Raw genomic sequence first — 16,385 nt, 5'->3', positions numbered from 1 at the left:
GGAGAGGAAGTGGGAGAGCAGAGGACGCGGAGGTGAAGAAGGAAAACAAGCAACGAGCCGGGCTGGCTCCCGCTTCCCCACTCCCCACCGCCTCCGCGCCGCTCCGGGGTCGCCCCGCTCCGGCGAGGGTCCGGGTCCACGCCCCACCCCGGCCGGCCCGGGCCGCCGGCTGCAGGGAAAATTACAAGGCCTGGAAAACAACCGTCCTCCCCGCCCCTCGCCAACCCCTTCCCCGCGCTACGCCCCTGGCACCGCCGGGTGGAGGCGACTGTTTTATGTAATCGCGGGGCGGCAGGTTTGCTGGCTGGCTGCAGCGGTGAGGGGGGGACCCCCGAGCCGAGCTCAGCCGCCAGCTCCAGGCCCTGCAAGCCTTCCCCTCGGGGCTCCCTGGCACGGCTGGGTAAACCGAGTCCCAGAGAGGGGTAGACGGAGACTCTCTGAAGCAACCTGGCTACATTTGCAAACAGCTTCCCCCTCCTCTGGGTCCTTCGCAGTTTGGGTAAACTGAGGCTTATGGTGGGGGTTGGGGGGCCCGGAGCTCAGATGTAGGCTCGTGTTGCTTGCAAATACCCTTCCTCTTTCTCTCCTGGGCTGCTGGCACTTCGTGGGTAAACTGAGGCCCTGGGTGACAGTATGGAAAGCCGGGAGCTCTGAGGCAACCTCGCCGTCCTTGCAACAGCCCTTCCCTCCTCCGTCCAGTCCCTTGCAACACTTGGGGAAACTGAGGCCCAGGGGAGGGCGATGAGGAACCGCGCCATCGCCCTGGTGGCCCGGGAGAGAGGTGTGGCGGCAGAGGACCGTCGCTTCCTCGCCCTCCCCTCAGCTCCCGGGGCCAGCGCGCCCCCCACGCCCCAGCAGCGGGTCCTCCGGGTGCGCACCGCGCTCCCGCCCCCGCTGCCAAGCCGCCCCACCCCGCCCGGGCGTCGGGGGCACAGCCCGCGCCCCCTGCACCCCGCCCTGCGCGCACAGGCCGGGGCTGTTTATCTGCGGCCCCCACCCCCTGCACCCGAGGGGCCCCTCTTGCCCGCCCCCAGCACCCCGGGGTGCTCCGGGCCGTAGATAAGCCAGCAGGCTGGCACGGCGCCGCGCACGGGGCGGAGAGGTCACGGGCTTGCCAGGGGAGGGGCCGATGGGTCGGGGCTGCGCCCCCCGCCCGTCCGGCACCCCCAAATCCCTAATCGCAGCCGGATCTACTCTCGCGGCGCAGCCCCGCGGGACGTGGCAAGAGCCGACCTGCAGAGCCTGTTCTGGCCGCGGCGGCCGGGGGGGCGGGCTGGGCGTGGGGGTGCCGGCGCTGCGGCACCTTTAAGACGAGGGAGGACCCCTCTTGCCCTCGGACAAACCAGGAAGGGAGTCGCGAGCATCATACGGGGCTTTGCGTACAGTACGGCTACTGTAGGGGCAGTGACGCCGCCGCCCGCCCGAGCTTGGTCCGCGCCGCGGGCAGCCCCGATCGCGCGTCCTCCGGGCCCGGGTCCCCGCGAGGTAAGCCGGCCGGGCTGAAGGGGACCCCTCTCCGGGAGAGGTGGGTTTTGTTTTCCTTCCTTCCTCCCTTTCTTTTTTTAATTTCCTTGCGGGGTGGGGACGCGGCCGGGGGCGCAGTGCGCACCCGGAGCGCCCATACGGAGCGGAGCCGGGCTGGATGAGGGCTCTGCGGCGCCTCCGCAGCCCCGGGCTTCTGGAGACCAGGGAGTGCCCGGCCACAGCCGGAGGCTAATCGGGGCGGGGGGGCCTCCGCCCGGGTCCCTCCGGGGCGAAGGGCACGAGTCCGCGCCCGCTCCCCTCCTCCCGGTTCACACTGCACGGCCTCGGGGTTCCCGGCGCGCGGGCCGGGGGGAGGGGAGCCGGGCCGCACCGAGGGCGGAGGTGGGGGCCGAGGGGCGCGTCGCGTGCTAAGTTTGCAATAGGGCCCGGGGCGCGCGCCGTTCCCCTTCTCGAGTGGTCGTGGGCAAGCGGGGCGGGGGGGGGGGCCTATCCGGGACTGCGCGCAGACGTTGGAGTTGGCCAGGATGGAGCTCCGTGGGGGAGGGGGGGAGGGGGCTGAAAAAACAGGGAGGGGGGCTTTGCAAAAAAAAAAAAAAAAAAAAAGCTAGAGAGGCGGGGGGGGGAAGGGGTGGGGTGTCCGGGGGGCGGGCGCGGCCTCTCGCGGTTCTCCTGGGCGCTGTAGTTCTTCCTCTTAACTCCCGGGCTTGGTGTCTGGGAAGGTGGTCAGGGAGTCTGAACTACAAATCCCAGAGTGCGCCGCGACGGCGGCGGCTCAGGGAGGGGCGTTGCGGAGGAGGGGCGGTGAGCGGCGGGCCAGAGGGCCAATGGAAGCGCGAAGCCGTCCGGCGCGGCGGCTGCCTGGGGGCGGAGCCTGCGTCAGGGCGGAGCTTGCGTCTGGGGGCGGGGCCTCTCGGGAGGGGCGGAGCTTCTGCGGCTCCCTCGCTGGGGGCCGGTGGCGGTCCCGGCTTCCGGCTGCCGCCCCTCCCCTCCTGTTGTGTAACCGTCCCTAGGCCCCCCCCCTCCTCCGATTCGATATTTTATTTTATTTTTTTTCCCCCCTTTCCGTTTAGTTCCGGACGCTCCGGGACGAGGAGAAAGGTTCCTCCGCCAGACAGGACGTTCCCTCCCCGGGGGAGGGTGTGGTGTCGGGGGCCTCGGGGCTGCAGGCGAGGCCGGGGATGCGCGGCCTGGCGCGGGCCGGGCCGGGCGCGGGGGAGGTGACGGGCGGACCCAGATCCGGGGTAATTTGCATCGCCCTCCCCCCAGCCCGGGTGGGGATTGGCCGGGCGGCGGCGGAGGGTGGCGCGGGGCCGGGCTCAGCGTCGCCCGCCGGGGCTCGGAGCCGCCAGCCCGCCGCAGCCATCGTCACGGTCGCCGGGGCCCGCGCGCCGCCCGGGAAGGAGGTAGGAGCCGCGCGGCCGGGCGCCGCCGTCCCGTCCCTCCCTCCCCCCGTCCCCCCCTCCCGGTCGCCATCGCCACCACGTGCGCCCCCGCCGCCGTCCCCACCTGGGCCTGGCACCCAAGGGTGCTCCTTGAGTGGCGGAAGTGAGAGAGGGCGACAGATGGCTTCCCCGGTTCCCTCCTCCTCTCCTCTCCCTCTCCCAACGAGCGCACCGACTTAGCTCAGCACCCGGGAGGGACTAAGCCCAGCACCCATGGGTGACAGACCCGGCGGAAGCCTTGTGCGCCCCTCCGCCTCGCCACAGCTGCTTCCCCCGGCGCGGGTGTCGCCGGCCTCCCGGGTCAGCACGCCAGCCCCCCCACCTCCCCCAAGCCGGGCCCAGGGCGTCACCCCGAGTGGCCGCTCCCAGGCTGAGGAGGGGGAGCCCCCGGCTCCTCGCTCGTCACTTGCCATTGGCTGGGCTGTGGCGGGAGAGGCCCCCGGGCCCAGGCTCCGACCCCCGGCCCAGGCCGGGGTTGCCCAGGGTCCTCCCGGTCGGGGGACGTCTGCCCGCCCCGGGGTCACCGCCTCGCCCCGCGCCTTCCCCCCAGGGACTCCGGAGGCTCCCCCAGCTGGGCCCTGGCACCTCTCCGGGGCTGGGCTCGGGGCTCTGTTTACCGGCAGGCATCGCTGCTGTGGAGACGGCCTGGGGGAGGGAGGGAGGGGACAGCCGGGCTGGAGGAGCGGCAGGAAACAGGATCCAACCGGGACACTGAAATTTTAATTTGCCGGTCGCCTTGGGGGTGGGGGGTATTTATTATTTAGTGGAGATCGGCCAGTCAGCTCCTGCCCCGGGCAGGGGAGCCGGGCACCTCGGTCTCGGGGCTGTTTGGGGACACTGAGGCCGGAGCAGGGGAGCCCCGTGTGGCCTGGTGTGGGGACGGCGGCCGGGCAGGAGCGCCTCGTCCTTGGTGGCTTTGGGCAGCGTTCTGTTCTCTTCCTTGAGGCTGTGTGACCTATAGCTCGGTCCCTGGCACAGAGGAGGGACCCGAGGCTTGGGGTGGGGAGGTCCCGGGAGCCGGGGTCCTGGAGGGACAGGGAAGGGACAGGGATAGACTCAAGGTCATGTCCCGAGTGGCCCTCCCTCGGAGGGTAGGGGTCTTTCCAGAACTGCCCTGATGTTGCAGGGGTGTCTCTTCCAAGAGACCCGGAGGCTGGCGTCGCGGCCTGGATGCAGTCACCAACACCTGTCACCGCCAAGGGACTCAGCCCAGGATGTCATTGAGCCCAGAGAGGGATAGCGAGATTCCAAGGTCACACAGCTGGAACCCTAGTCCTGCCCCCTGGTCCCATGCTGCTGCCGCCCTGTGGGCTGGGCACCTGTGGGCTGTGTGCGTCTCACCCCAGAATCACGGCACCCACAGTCCCTCGCCTGCTCCCCGGTCCCCCAGGCAGCCGAGCTGTGGTTTGTTCTGGTCGTTCCAGAAGGGACCCGAGTCCCCTTCGCAGGGCCTGGCAGGAGCCGGGGTCCACAAGTGACTCGACTGTTGTCTTGGAGCCGCCCCCCCAGGGGGTAACTCTGTCCTCTCGGGTTCCCTGGGGCCGGCTCAGGGCACCCCAGGGTCTGCTGGGAGTTGGGCGTGGGTCTCTGCCACCTGCGCCTCCCTGGCCGTCCCCACCTCAAGTGCCCCAGGCTCCTGACTCGAGGCCATCGCAGGCCCTGCAGAGAGCCAGGAGAGCAAGTGAGGTGGGCCACCCACCCAGGGGGGTCACACACGCACACACACCCCGTCCCCGCCTCAGTTTCCCTGACTGTCCTCTTCCCGACTTCCTGCGGCCAACCTGGGTCAGGTTGGGAGTGACAGGTGGGTGGCGGAGGGACCGCAGCCCCGCCAGCCCCCCGGGGTGACGCTGCCCCACGGCTCACACAGCCCTGGGCCCCTGGGCCCCGAGCTCCCTGGGGGCTGTGGCGGGGGAGGGGAGAGGTGCCCCGGGAAGAACGGGTTGGGCAAGACGAGCCAGGTTCAAATTCCAGCTGGCTCTGTGGGCCCGGGCCGGTGGCCTCCCCTCTCTGATCCGGTCCCCGTGTCGAGGGAGGGGACCCGGGCTCCAGACCCTCCCCGTGGTGTCCCCTGTACCGGGTGGGATGCGCGTGGGTCGCCCCCCCCCCTCCACCACAGGGTCCAGCCTCACTGCACGTCCACCCCGTGGGAGCTGGAGTGTGGCCTGAGGTCCGGCCCTCCATCTGTCCCCTCAGCAGGCCGGGGCTGGGCCACCCGGCGGCCGTCCCCACCCACACCTTTCTGGTTTGACGGGAAGCAGGCTGGGGCCCACCTTGAGTCAGGACAGGGGGGGTGGCAGTTCTGCAGGCCCGGGCCACCCGGGCACGGGTGGGGGGTGCAGGTGGCCCAGGTGGCAGCAGGGGCTGCCGGGTCCCTTCGGCCCTGCTCTCTGTGGGCATCCTGGGTAACAGGTGCAGCCAGGCTGGGTCCCCGGGAGGAGGCTGGGCCCCGCTCTGTCTTGGTTGCCCCCCGGGGCAGGAGCCTCACCCCTCCACAGGGGGAAGGTCTTCCACTGGAAACCGGCCCGGGCCTCGCGTCTGGCCTTCCTGGATGAGTGGCACTCGGAGCGTGGGAACAGGGTGGGCCTGGGCCCCACCCTGCAGCCGGGCTCCCCACAGGCCTGCCCGTCCCCGCCCCCACAGCACACACTTCCCACCGGGCGGCTGCCTTCCTGCCGCTGGCCCTTTAAGGCCCCGGCCAGGAAGCCCCTCCCCACCCTGGCAGTAAATGCCCAGTAAATGGCGGGGCCACTGGAGCCCATCGGACCCCGGGCAGGGGGCCACCCATGCGCCCCCACTGGATTCCCGTCCCTTTAGACCCGGCCCGGGGACCCGGCCAGGCGGGCACTGGCACCAGGTCAGGGCGCTGCAACCCGTGGGGACCAACCTTGCAACACAGGCCGGGAGGGGGCGGCGGGGGCCGTGGGGCAGGGGCCGGGGGGGCCGGGCCTGCTGTGTGACCTTGGGGCGGCTGCCCACCCTCTCTGGGCCCAGTGAAGGCCACCGTGAGGCGCCCCATGGCCCCAGGGGTGGTGGGCGCTGCTGCAGGGCCGTGCTGCGTGGCCTCGGCTCTGTGCTCGCTGGCCGGGGTCCCCAAGGAAACTGAGGCCCGGAGGGGTGTGGCCTCTGGCAGGAGCTCATCCAGGAACCCTGGCAACCTGGGGTGGGAGGTGGGTGGGGTGGAATCTGACCCCTCGTCAGCCGGCCGCGCCCCCGGGATGTGCAGGAAGGTGGTGGGTGGCAGTTTCTGGCCCAGGCCCTTCCCAGGAGCCCCCTCTTCCTTCCTGCCCGTCCCCCGCGTGGCCTGGGGTGGACCCCAGACTCAGGCGCCCACCCTCCCCACCCTGTCTCCACGCCTGCGCGCCCCTCCTCAGACCCTGGGCCTGCCTGGCTGCTGTGTGACCTTGGCTATCCGAGGTGTCTCTGAGCCTGTCCGGACGGTGGAGGGGAGGGGGGGGGGACCCGATCGGCTCCCGAACCTGCAGAGGGGGAGGACCGATGGTCTGCAAAGCCGCTGCAGCAAGTAACCCTAGGTTAGACGGGAGGTGGACCGGCGGCCTCCCCTGATACTGGGTGTGTCGGCCGCCCGCGGGTGGGGCAGGGTGTGGGCCCGGGTCTTTGGTTCTCTGACCTTAAGCTGTGACCCTACTGTGCGGCCGCCCCGGGGGAGGGCGCCCCACCTCTCCAGCCCAGAAGGGGCCTGCCGGGGCCTGCCCCTTGCCCGGCCGACTCAGCACTGAGCAGCCCCAGAATCCCACGGAGGCAGGCACGGGCAGGAGCGGGGGACCCCGTGAGTGTGGGTCCCCCGGAGGGACGCGGCCCCGGAGCTGGGCGGCCTCGGCTCCTCTGCTGACCGGTGCGGCCCAGCCAGGGTCCCGGCAGCTCCCTGGGGCTCGGCCTGCCCCCCGCCGCGGCCCCCAGGGCCCAGGTGGTGCTGAGGCCTAGGGTGGGGCGCGGCAGGTGGTGCCGGTTCCTGGAGAGAGGGCGGGTCGGGTGTCTGCGGGGCCCGGGCCCCAGGAGCCCCAGGCCTCCCTCGCCCGCCCAGGCCTCGCCGGGCTGCCCGGCCTCCCTGGGTCCCGTGCCACCCTCGTCGGTGGGGTGTGAGATGTGATACAGGGCTGGCCGCCGTGACCCCGTCTCCCAGGCCTGGCCCAGCTGCGACCCGACCCGCAGGCCGGAGCCCGGCGCCTCCCGACTTAAAATAGGGCCTCGGCAGCCCCTGGCCCCGGAGCGCGGTCCTGGTGGGGAGCCAGGGTGGCCGTGCCCAGGCTGACTCACTTGGACTTTTTCAGGCCCCAGGGGCCCCGGGAGGGACACCTTTGAGCCATCCCCAAGGGGACCGGCCGGGTCACCCTGGCTGGGGGACATCTCGGGGGTCACGCGCCCCTCCCTCTTGGTGGCGGGCTGTGGCGGGCGGGGACAGGCCCGTCCTGTCTGCCCACACACTCCGAGGCCCAGGGCCAGGCGGCAGATGGTGGCAGGGGTGGAAGCCACCAATGGCCTCCTCGAGGCTTCCCGGGCTGAGTCTGGCTGGGGTTCCCCCTGTGGCCCCCCAGTCCTGCAGTCACATCTGAGCCTCCCCTCCCCTGGGGGGGGTGGGTTCTGCTCCAGCAGCTGGTGGGGCGGGAAGAGGGTGGGCGGCGGCCACCGAGGGGCACAAAGGACTCTGTGTCACCAGCCACTCTTGTGGGGAGAGACCCACCGTGGACGGGGCCTCCCTCGCGAGCCTCTGGGTGAGGGCCAGGCCGGCCGGGGACAGGGGGGGCCCAGAGGCTGAGGAGGGTGAGGAGGTGCAGCTTGGGCACTGTCCCCGCACAGGACCGCGTCCGGTGGCCCCCGGTCCTACGGTGGCCGGCGGGAGGTTCTGGAGGAACGCGGGCCTTGTTGGGAGGTGAAGGGCAGCCTGGCTCCCTGGAGAGGGCGGAGGGGTGGGGACAGCGCCAGAGGGTTGCACAAGGCCGTGGGCAGATGAGTCACAGCTGGGGGGGGGGGACAGAGAAGAGGAGGGGTGGGGACGGGTGGGACAGTCCGATCCCCCCGCCAGGCTGCTCCAGGGGTGGCTGCCCATTTGCCAGGTGGGGAGACTGAGGCCGGGCACATGCTAGGCACGGTCCTGGGCAGCAAAGAGGTGGCTGGAGGTCCTGCCCCGCGTGGGGGCGTGGTCTGGTTTCCCGTGTTCCTGACTGGCCGTGTCTGGCCTGCGGGCAGGGCAGAAGGGGCACCCGGGTGTACAGGTCCCGGGCTGGCCTCACTGTGCGGCCGAGGATGGGTGACTTCCCTCCCCAGACCCCTGGAGACCGGCCGGGGCCACCTGAGGACCCAGGCCTGGTGCGCAGGCTCGGGCGTCCCCAGCCCGTCTGTCGACCTCTTCCTCTGCCGCCGTGGGGTCTCGGCAGAGTGGGGTTGGGAAGTGGGGGAGCCCCGGGGAGGCCGAGGCGGGGCGGGCGCGGTCCTGACGGCCACCTGTCCCGCAGGTGTCGGCGCGGAAGAAGATGGCTGGCGGCGTGGACGGCCCCATCGGGATCCCGTTCCCGGACCACAGCAGCGACATCCTGAGCGGCCTGAACGAGCAGCGGACGCAGGGGCTGCTGTGCGACGTGGTGATCCTGGTGGAGGGCCGCGAGTTCCCCACGCACCGCTCGGTGCTGGCCGCCTGCAGCCAGTACTTCAAGAAGCTGTTCACGTCGGGCGCCGTCGTGGACCAGCAGAACGTGTACGAGATCGACTTCGTGAGCGCCGAGGCGCTGACGGCGCTCATGGACTTCGCCTACACCGCCACGCTCACGGTCAGCACGGCCAACGTGGGCGACATCCTGAGCGCCGCCCGGCTGCTGGAGATCCCGGCCGTGAGCCACGTGTGCGCCGACCTGCTGGAGCGCCAGATCCTGGCGGCCGACGACGCGGGTGACGCGGGCCAGCCCGACGGGGCGGGCCCCACGGACCAGCGCAACCTGCTGCGCGCCAAGGAGTACCTGGAGTTCTTCCGCAGCAACCCCATGAACAGCCTGCCCCCCGCCGCCTTCCCGTGGTCCGGCTTCGGGGCCCCCGAGGACGACCTGGACGCCACCAAGGACGCCGTGGCCGCGGCCGTGGCTGCCGTGGCCGCCGGGGACTGCAACGGCTTGGACTTCTACGGCCCGGGGCCCCCGGCCGAGCGGCCCCCCGCGGGGGACGGGGACGAGGGTGACAGCACCCCGGGGCTGTGGCCCGAGCGTGACGAGGACGCCCCCGCCGGGGGGCTCTTCCCGCCGCCCGCCGCCCCGCCGGCCACCACGCAGAACGGCCACTACGGGCGCGCGGGGGCCGCCGAGGAGGAGGCGGCGTCGCTGTCCGAGGCGGCCCCCGAGCCCGGCGACTCCCCGGGCTTCCTGTCGGGCGCAGCCGAGGGCGAGGACGGCGACACCGCCGACGTGGACGGGCTGGCGGCCAGCACGCTGCTGCAGCAGATGATGTCGTCGGTGGGCCGGGCGGGGGACAGCGACGAGGAGTCGCGCGCCGATGACAAGGGGGTCATGGACTACTACCTGAAGTACTTCAGCGGCGCCCACGAGGGCGACGTGTACCCCGCCTGGTCGCAGAAGGGCGAGAAGAAGATCCGGGCCAAGGCCTTCCAGAAGTGTCCCATCTGCGAGAAGGTGATCCAGGGCGCAGGCAAGCTGCCCCGCCACATCCGCACGCACACGGGCGAGAAGCCCTACGAGTGCAACATCTGCAAGGTCCGGTTCACCAGGTGAGCCGCGGGCCGGCGGGGGGGGGGGGGGGGGGGGAGCGGGCAGGGGGGTGGGACGGGGCACAGAGAGGCTCAGGTCCGTCGGGTCGGTGGTGGCCTCCGCCAGCCTCCGGGGCGTTCTCGTTTTGAGACCGGGTCTTGCTATGGAGATCAGGCGGGCCTGGAACTGGGGAGATCCCCCTGCCTCTGCCGCCCCGAGTGTGCCGCCGCACTGGGCGCCCCAGCCCGTGTCTGCCAGGCCCCTGTCTGCGCAGGATCGCTGCTGCGGACACAGGTTCAGTGCAGCAGAGCAAGGACTGACTGTCACCCTGGGCCCCGGTGTCAGGTGTGGACAGGACCGGGGAGGAGGCCTGGAGAGGCCAAGGATGGCCAGGGGTGTTGTGCCTGGGCCTGGGGAGTCCAGAGGTGGCCCCTGAGCTGTGTGGACCCAGGGCCGGCTAGACCTGGGGGGGGTGCCTGGCAGGCAGGGGTGCAGCCAGGCCCAGTGACTCAGCGTTACCCCCTGCCCTGGGGTTCCCCCAGCCACGCCTACCAGGCCTGAAGAAAGAAGCCATTGTCCTAACTTCCTGGCCCCACCCGGCCCCCTCCCCAGCACCCTGGCCCCCTCCCCAGAGGGCAGGGGAGGAGGGTGCGGCCCAGCACCAGCGCCCAGGAGTGCCAGGTGGGGACAAAGAGCACCGTGGGCCGGGTGCCTCCGGGAGTCAGGCCCGGGACGGCTCCTCCCCCAGGAGCGCGGTGTGGCCGGGCCTTCAGGGGCCACCCCGGCTGCCCCCCCCCCCCGCAGCCCCCCCCCCCCGCAGCCCCTTCTCGCTGCTGCTTCCCCTCAGAACTGAAGTCCAGAGAGGGTTTCCCGACCTGCCTGCTCAGCCCTCCCCGGCCGTCCCCGCCCCCACCCCTCGCCCCCACCCCCTCACCGCCCCTCCAGGCCGGGAGCCCGGGGGCCCCTGTGACTCACGGTGAAGGTTGAGTAAGGCAGGCCTGTGGCGGCCGGGGCTATAATTACCCGGGCCGGGGCTGGGGGTGGCGAAACTGGCGCTGCCTCCCACCCTCCGCCCCTGGGTGCCCTGTCCGGTCCCGCTGTGCAGCCCCAGGCCGGTCAGTTCCCCCTCGGAGCCTGCTGGGGAAATCTCTGTCCACAGCAGAAGAACTCGAACCGCTGGGGTGCTGGGCGGGCGGGGCGTGCAGGGGCAGCCGAAACCCGGCGCTGGGTGCTGGGTGCGGGTCTCGGCAAGTATGGGGGGTCGGGACAAGGGTCCGGTGCAGAGGACCAGGGGTCATGTCCTGCAGAGCAGGGGGGGGCTGTGAGGGATGGCAGCCTGGCCAGAGACACCCCAGAGACACCCCAGAGACTGCCCCAGAGACACCCCAGAGATACCCCAGAGACACCCCAGAGATACCTCAGAGACACCTCAGAGACTGCCCCAGAGACAGCCCAGAGACACCCCAGAGACAGCCCCAGAGATACCCCAGAGATTGCCCCAGAGATACCCCAGAGATTGCCCCAGAGACACCCCAGAGACAGCCCCAGAGATACCCCAGAGATTGCCCCAGAGACACCCGAGATAGCCCCAGAGACAGCCCAGAGACACCCCAGAGATAGCTCCAGAGATAGCCCCAGAGACACCCCAGAGATAGCTCCAGAGACACCCCTGAGACTGCCCAGAGATACCCCAGAGACATCCCAGAGACATCCCAGAGATAGCCCCCGCAGGAGCCGGGCCCCTGGGGACTGGGGAGTTGATCAGTCCTCATGATCAAAGAAGCTCTCAGGGTTGCTGGAGGACCGTGGGTCCCGGGCCAGCCTGGGCTATATGGGGGTCTGTGCCTCTGAACAGGACAGACAGACACAGATGTAGGAAATGTCACACAAGTCAGGTGAGAGTGAGAAAGGGACGTCACCCAGGCCGGCCAGCCTCCCGTTTGCGGGGCAGAGGCAGGAGGATGGCTGTCTCATTCCAGGCTCTGTCCACAGGGGTGCGGGGGTCTGGGAGGCCTGGCGGGTGTCTTGGGTGGGACCACCGCCCGTCCGCGCATGTCTTGGGGATGTAGGGCTTTTGATAGAGACAGGGTCTCTGTGTGTAGAGCAGGCTGTCCCAGAAGTGGCTCTGTAGCCCAGGCTGGGCTCCAGCTCACAGACGCCTGCCTCTGCCTCCCGAGTGCTGGAATTACAGGCGGGCGCCTCCTGTATACACTCTAAGGACCAGGACACCCACCGTAGTCCTGGCGACGCGCGGTGGCGTTTTCAGGGCCTGACGTCCAGCAGGTGCCCAGGAGGTCGGTGCTGTGCCGGGCACCCCCTCGGCGGCCCCTGCCGCTGGGCCAGGGAAAGGTGGCTTTGGTCCAGCGCTTCCGGGGTTGGACGGCCGTGCCAGGGGCGGCCCTGTCCCCCGGTGCCCGCTGACCGTGCCCCCCCCCCCAGGCAGGACAAGCTGAAGGTCCACATGCGGAAGCACACGGGCGAGAAGCCGTACCTCTGCCAGCAGTGCGGCGCGGCCTTCGCGCACAACTACGACCTGAAGAACCACATGCGGGTGCACACCGGGCTGCGGCCTTACCAGTGCGACAGCTGCTGCAAGACCTTCGTGCGCTCCGACCACCTGCACAGACACCTCAAGAAGGACGGCTGCAACGGGGTCCCCTCGCGCCGCGGCCGCAAGCCCCGCGTGCGGGGCGTGCCCCCCGATGTCCCCGCCGGGGCCGCCGCGCCCCCCGGGCTCCCCGACACCCCGCGCAACGGCCAGGAGAAGCACTTTAAGGACGAGGAGGAGGACGAGGACGAGGCCAGCCCCGACGGCCCGGGCCGTCTGAATGTAGCGGGCAGCGGCGTCGGCGTGAGCGGCGGCGACGGCACGGGTGGCCCCACGGTGGCCGCCCCCGAGGGTAACTTTGCAACCTGACTCTATTCAGAACAGGACAACACAAACCAAAAAAACAAAACAAACAAACAAACTAAGCGAGAAGAGAAACCACACCCACCCCAGCCCCACGGCTGTCTGTCCAGACTCCCTCCCTCCACCCACGCGCGGACCTGTGTGCGTGTACATACCCATGGCCGTTGCGGGCGCGCCTGCCTTTCTCAGATTCTTAGGACGTGGCCCCACCCGCTCCCGTGCCCCTCACCCCGTCCGCGCGGGGTCCCACCCCGGGGGCCCCCTGCCTGCTCCTGGCTAAGGTGAGGTGATGGGGACCCCAGGACAGGCGCCCGGCTCCTTGCTGGTTGGTTTTAGGGGTCTCAGACAGACCTTAAATGCTGTGTCCACTGTGAGTGGACGTTAAAATGGTCCCCGGCTCCCCACCCTCCTTCCTCAGGGCACTTACTAAAGAGGGGGGGTCCCCCGGCCTCCCTGCTCCCGTCCCGCCTGTGGCCTCACACCTCTGCACACCCCACCCTGGCCACCACTGACATACACGTCTATTTATTCCCAAGCCTGGGTGGCCAGAGCTGGGATTTGGGGGGCCGCCGGGTCCCGCCACCCTTTCACGGCACTTAACACCTGGCGGGGTCCTCAGGGCACTGCTCAGGGCGACCCCCCACCCTCCTGTCTCCGCTAGCCCGACCCCACCCCGTGTTCAGAGATTAAAAATTCGTCTTCACCCTGCGCCCCACTTTTTAAAGCACTTTTTAGATCTCTTTCCCCCTTTCCTCCTTACAGACAGTTTATATAGAGATATATAGAGAGATATATATATATAAAATATTCTTTCCCTCAGAGGAGCCGGCAGCAGGTGGGGGGGGCATAGCCAAGATCGGGGGAACCCCAGGGACTCAGGCAGGGACAGGAGAGCAAGAGAGGCCACAGCTTAATGTCACAAAACAGCAATAAAACCCCAAGATTTTACTAAACACGAAGGCAGAACACAAAAACTAACAAAACAAAACAGAAATCCACAGCAAAAGCGGAGACAGCCAGGTGGGGATCTTGGCACTTTGTAACTGAACGGGTACTTTTCATTCTTAAGAAATGTTTACAAGTTGCACCCAGCTTCTATGAAAAATTGGAGAGAGAGAGCGAGCGAGCGAGCGCGCGAGAGAGAGCGAGCAGTGGAAAGTAACTAAGTCAATTTATTTTTGTATAAAATAAAAGAAACCCAACCCTTTGATCCGTGTTCCCGAGGCTCAGGGCGGGGAGGCCAGGACGCCGTGGGGAGGGACCCCGGTCCCCGGTCTGCCCCCCGGCTCGCCACTTGCTTCCCAGCTCAGGGATGTCCCCGAGAGGGCAGGCCCCGGACCCCAGGCCCCGGCCAGCCGGACCCCCGGACCCCCCCAGGCGCCCCTCTTTTTACTCAAGGCACTGACTGTACCGGGGCGGCACCTGACGCCCACACCCCGGCTTCCCCCCAAAGGCCCGGTGCGACCGAGCCACAGGCCACGGGCCGGGGTTCGGGTGGTGGGTGCCGGGCCGCGCCCCAGCCTGGGCCCTGGCGCAGGGGGCCCCCCGGGTCCGTCGTCTGTTGACCACGTCTCCTCCGGTTTTAAAGGGAAGCCCGATGAGAAGGCTCTTTCCAGGCTCTGGCAGGTTTCCTTGTCGCCCCTCCTGTCCTGCGAGTCCCCCGATGTCTCAGGGTCCCCCCTTGGGGCCAGCGGAGGGGCAGGCCCGGGGGCGGGTGGTGCTGGCTCCCGCACCCCACTCCACGGCCGGGAACCGAGCTGCAGGCCCGGCAGCCCCGACCCTCCACCCTGCAATAAACCCACCCTGACCGCACGTCACCCCGGCCGGGCCGCGGGGCCCGGCGGTGGGGCCCTGGCACCCCGGGAACTGCACTAACCCGCGCCCCGCTCCGCGCAGCTTCCGCACCCCGCACCCCGCCCGCCCGCCTTGCCTTAACCGCCTGCCCGTCCGGGGCCGCAGCCACGCATGGGCCCCGCCGGGCGCCTCCCCAAGGCCCCCCCACTGCAATCACATACTGTACATAGAATGTGGATCGATTTCTACCAATTTTTATTCTTTCAATTAAGGCCGTGATAAAGTTGCCAAAGAGAATCGTGGAATTCACTAGAGGTTGGAGCGGAGGTGCTGTAGGAAGGTTTTTGTTTGGTTGGTTGGGGGTTTATTTGTGTGTGTGTGTGTGTGTGTGTGTGTGTGTGTGTGTGTGTGTGTGTGTTTTGTTTTTTTCTTTTTTAAAATGCCTGGTACCAACAACAACAAATAGGAAAGAGAGAGAGAGAGAACCAATTCGTTACTTCCATCATGGTGAATTTCCGTGTGTGTGAGTGAGACGGAGAGGATTCCGGGGACCCCAGGACTGGGGCGGGGACGCGGCCTGCGGCTGTCCCCAGCCTGTGACCTGAGCATAGGCCACCCTGCCGCGTAGCTGCTGCTCTTTGCCTTCCTACCCCCTACTGGCCTTTCGAGATTAAGAAAAAATAAAATAAAATAAAAAGGCAAAAAATAATAAAAATGAAAAAAATCTCTATCTATAGAAACCAATGAATGTAAACGGCAGCCGTGGCCCCGCCAAGCTGGGCTGCATTGGGCAGAACCAAAGTGGGCTGCCCTGGGGGGTCGCTCGGGGGACCCCCCAGCGGCCTCCACCTTGTCACCCTGTGTGAGCACAGCTGACCTTCCTCCGGGGTGCTCTGGCGGGTCCCCTGGGCGGGCGGCCTCGCGGTGCAGGTGGACCCCAGGCCGGCTGTCCAGGGTCTCCGCGGTGTCCACAGTGGCAGGGATTGTAAGGGGGACAGGCTGAGAGGAAAAACAGAAAAAAACAAAAAAAGACAAAAACCGACAAAAAATAAAAATAAAAAAAGAGCAAAATCCTATTTTTTGAGAAAGAAAGATATTTATATTTGCAGTTTTATTTTAAAAAGTTATTTAAGCTGAGGAAACAGCCTTCCCGGGGTTCGGGGTGGCTGGCACCGGACGGGTCGGGGTCTTGGGGGGCTCCTCACCCCAGGAACGATTATCTCAGTTCAGAACTAGCTCGCACTAAATATTGACTTACCTTGGTGGGGGACAGGGGAGTTCAGGAGACAGAGGGCCAGGGGAGCCACGCCCCAGGCCCGGAACGAGGTGCCTTGGATTTGGGGTGGGGGGGTCCGGAGCACAGAACAGACATTCCACTGACTGGATGTAAGAATCTTTATAAAAAGTGTGGGAGGCAGAACAAAACAAATCAATTGATTAAAAAAATGCACTTTTTGGGGGTGGGGGGACAAGCTTTAAAAGTAATAAAAAAGAAAAAATTATGAAAAATCCGGAAAAATAGAATTCATTTTTCTTGTACATAAAAGAAAAAAACCCAACCACTAAATGCAGCCTGTTATGATGTCTCCTTGCCTGGTCTCTGTGTTTTGTTTTTTTTGGGGGGTGGGGTGGGGATGCCTGGGAGACACCCAGTCTCTGCCCAGTCTCTCATGCCCTGTGCGGGGCCTGGCAGAGGGACCCAGAGGGTCCCAGGGTGGGTGGTGGGGTTTCCCAGGCCACTCCTGGGGCAAGGGGTGACCTGTGGACCACCGGGCTGGTGGCCCTGTGGGCCGTCCCTGATCACTAGGGCTCCCCAAGGTGGGACCCCTGGCTTGGCTCCAGTGACCTTATCGAGCCTAGGGGTCCGGAAACCTCAGCTGGCTGTGGACAACTTCCTGTCCCCAGGAGGAAGTGGGAACTGGGGCCCTGTCACTGGGGAAGGGGTGGGGGGGTGGGGTCCACTGTCCTCTGCTTATCACCCCATGAGCTGTGTCCAGAGCAGTGAAGCCGTGGATGGGTGAGGTGCACCTGGGTCCCGGGTGT

At 67.9% G+C, this 16,385-nt stretch overlaps 1 protein-coding gene across 4 annotated transcripts; it reads left to right on the top strand.

Moving 5' to 3' along the window:
* Positions 1-269: 269 nt before the first annotated feature.
* Positions 270-13,758, top strand: Zbtb7a (zinc finger and BTB domain containing 7A). Of its 4 annotated transcripts, none has more exons than XM_076559384.1 (3): positions 270-499; positions 8,402-9,657; positions 12,077-13,758. In XM_076559384.1, exons 2-3 carry the CDS (start codon positions 8,420-8,422, stop codon positions 12,552-12,554), a joined length of 1,716 nt encoding a protein of 571 aa, XP_076415499.1. In that variant the 5' UTR covers positions 270-499; positions 8,402-8,419; the 3' UTR covers positions 12,555-13,758. The 4 variants fall into 4 exon arrangements, with proteins under 4 accessions (XP_076415499.1, XP_076415498.1, XP_076415497.1 ...); XM_076559383.1 differs by lacking the exon at positions 270-499 and adding an exon at positions 1,352-1,485; XM_076559382.1 differs by lacking the exon at positions 270-499 and adding an exon at positions 1,362-1,525.
* The last annotated feature ends 2,627 nt before the right edge of the window (positions 13,759-16,385 follow it).

Source organism: Peromyscus maniculatus, chromosome 22 (assembly GCF_049852395.1).
Source record: "Peromyscus maniculatus bairdii isolate BWxNUB_F1_BW_parent chromosome 22, HU_Pman_BW_mat_3.1, whole genome shotgun sequence".
In the NCBI taxonomy this organism is placed as follows: Eukaryota; Metazoa; Chordata; class Mammalia; order Rodentia; family Cricetidae; genus Peromyscus; species Peromyscus maniculatus.
Note: the sequence above shows the minus strand (reverse complement) of the source record. Positions and strands in the feature narration are given on the sequence as shown.

Bases quoted from the DNA above. Each gene is read 5' to 3' on its own strand.
- Zbtb7a (XM_076559381.1), top strand. From the start codon at position 2,664: ATGCGCGGCCTGGCGCGGGCCGGGCCGGGCGCGGGGGAGGTGACGGGC. The intron at 2,889-8,401 runs GTAGGAGCCGCG...CCTGTCCCGCAG, and splicing joins GCGCGCCGCCCGGGAAGGAG to GTGTCGGCGCGGAAGAAGAT. The intron at 9,658-12,076 runs GTGAGCCGCGGG...CCCCCCCCCCAG, and splicing joins TGCAAGGTCCGGTTCACCAG to GCAGGACAAGCTGAAGGTCC.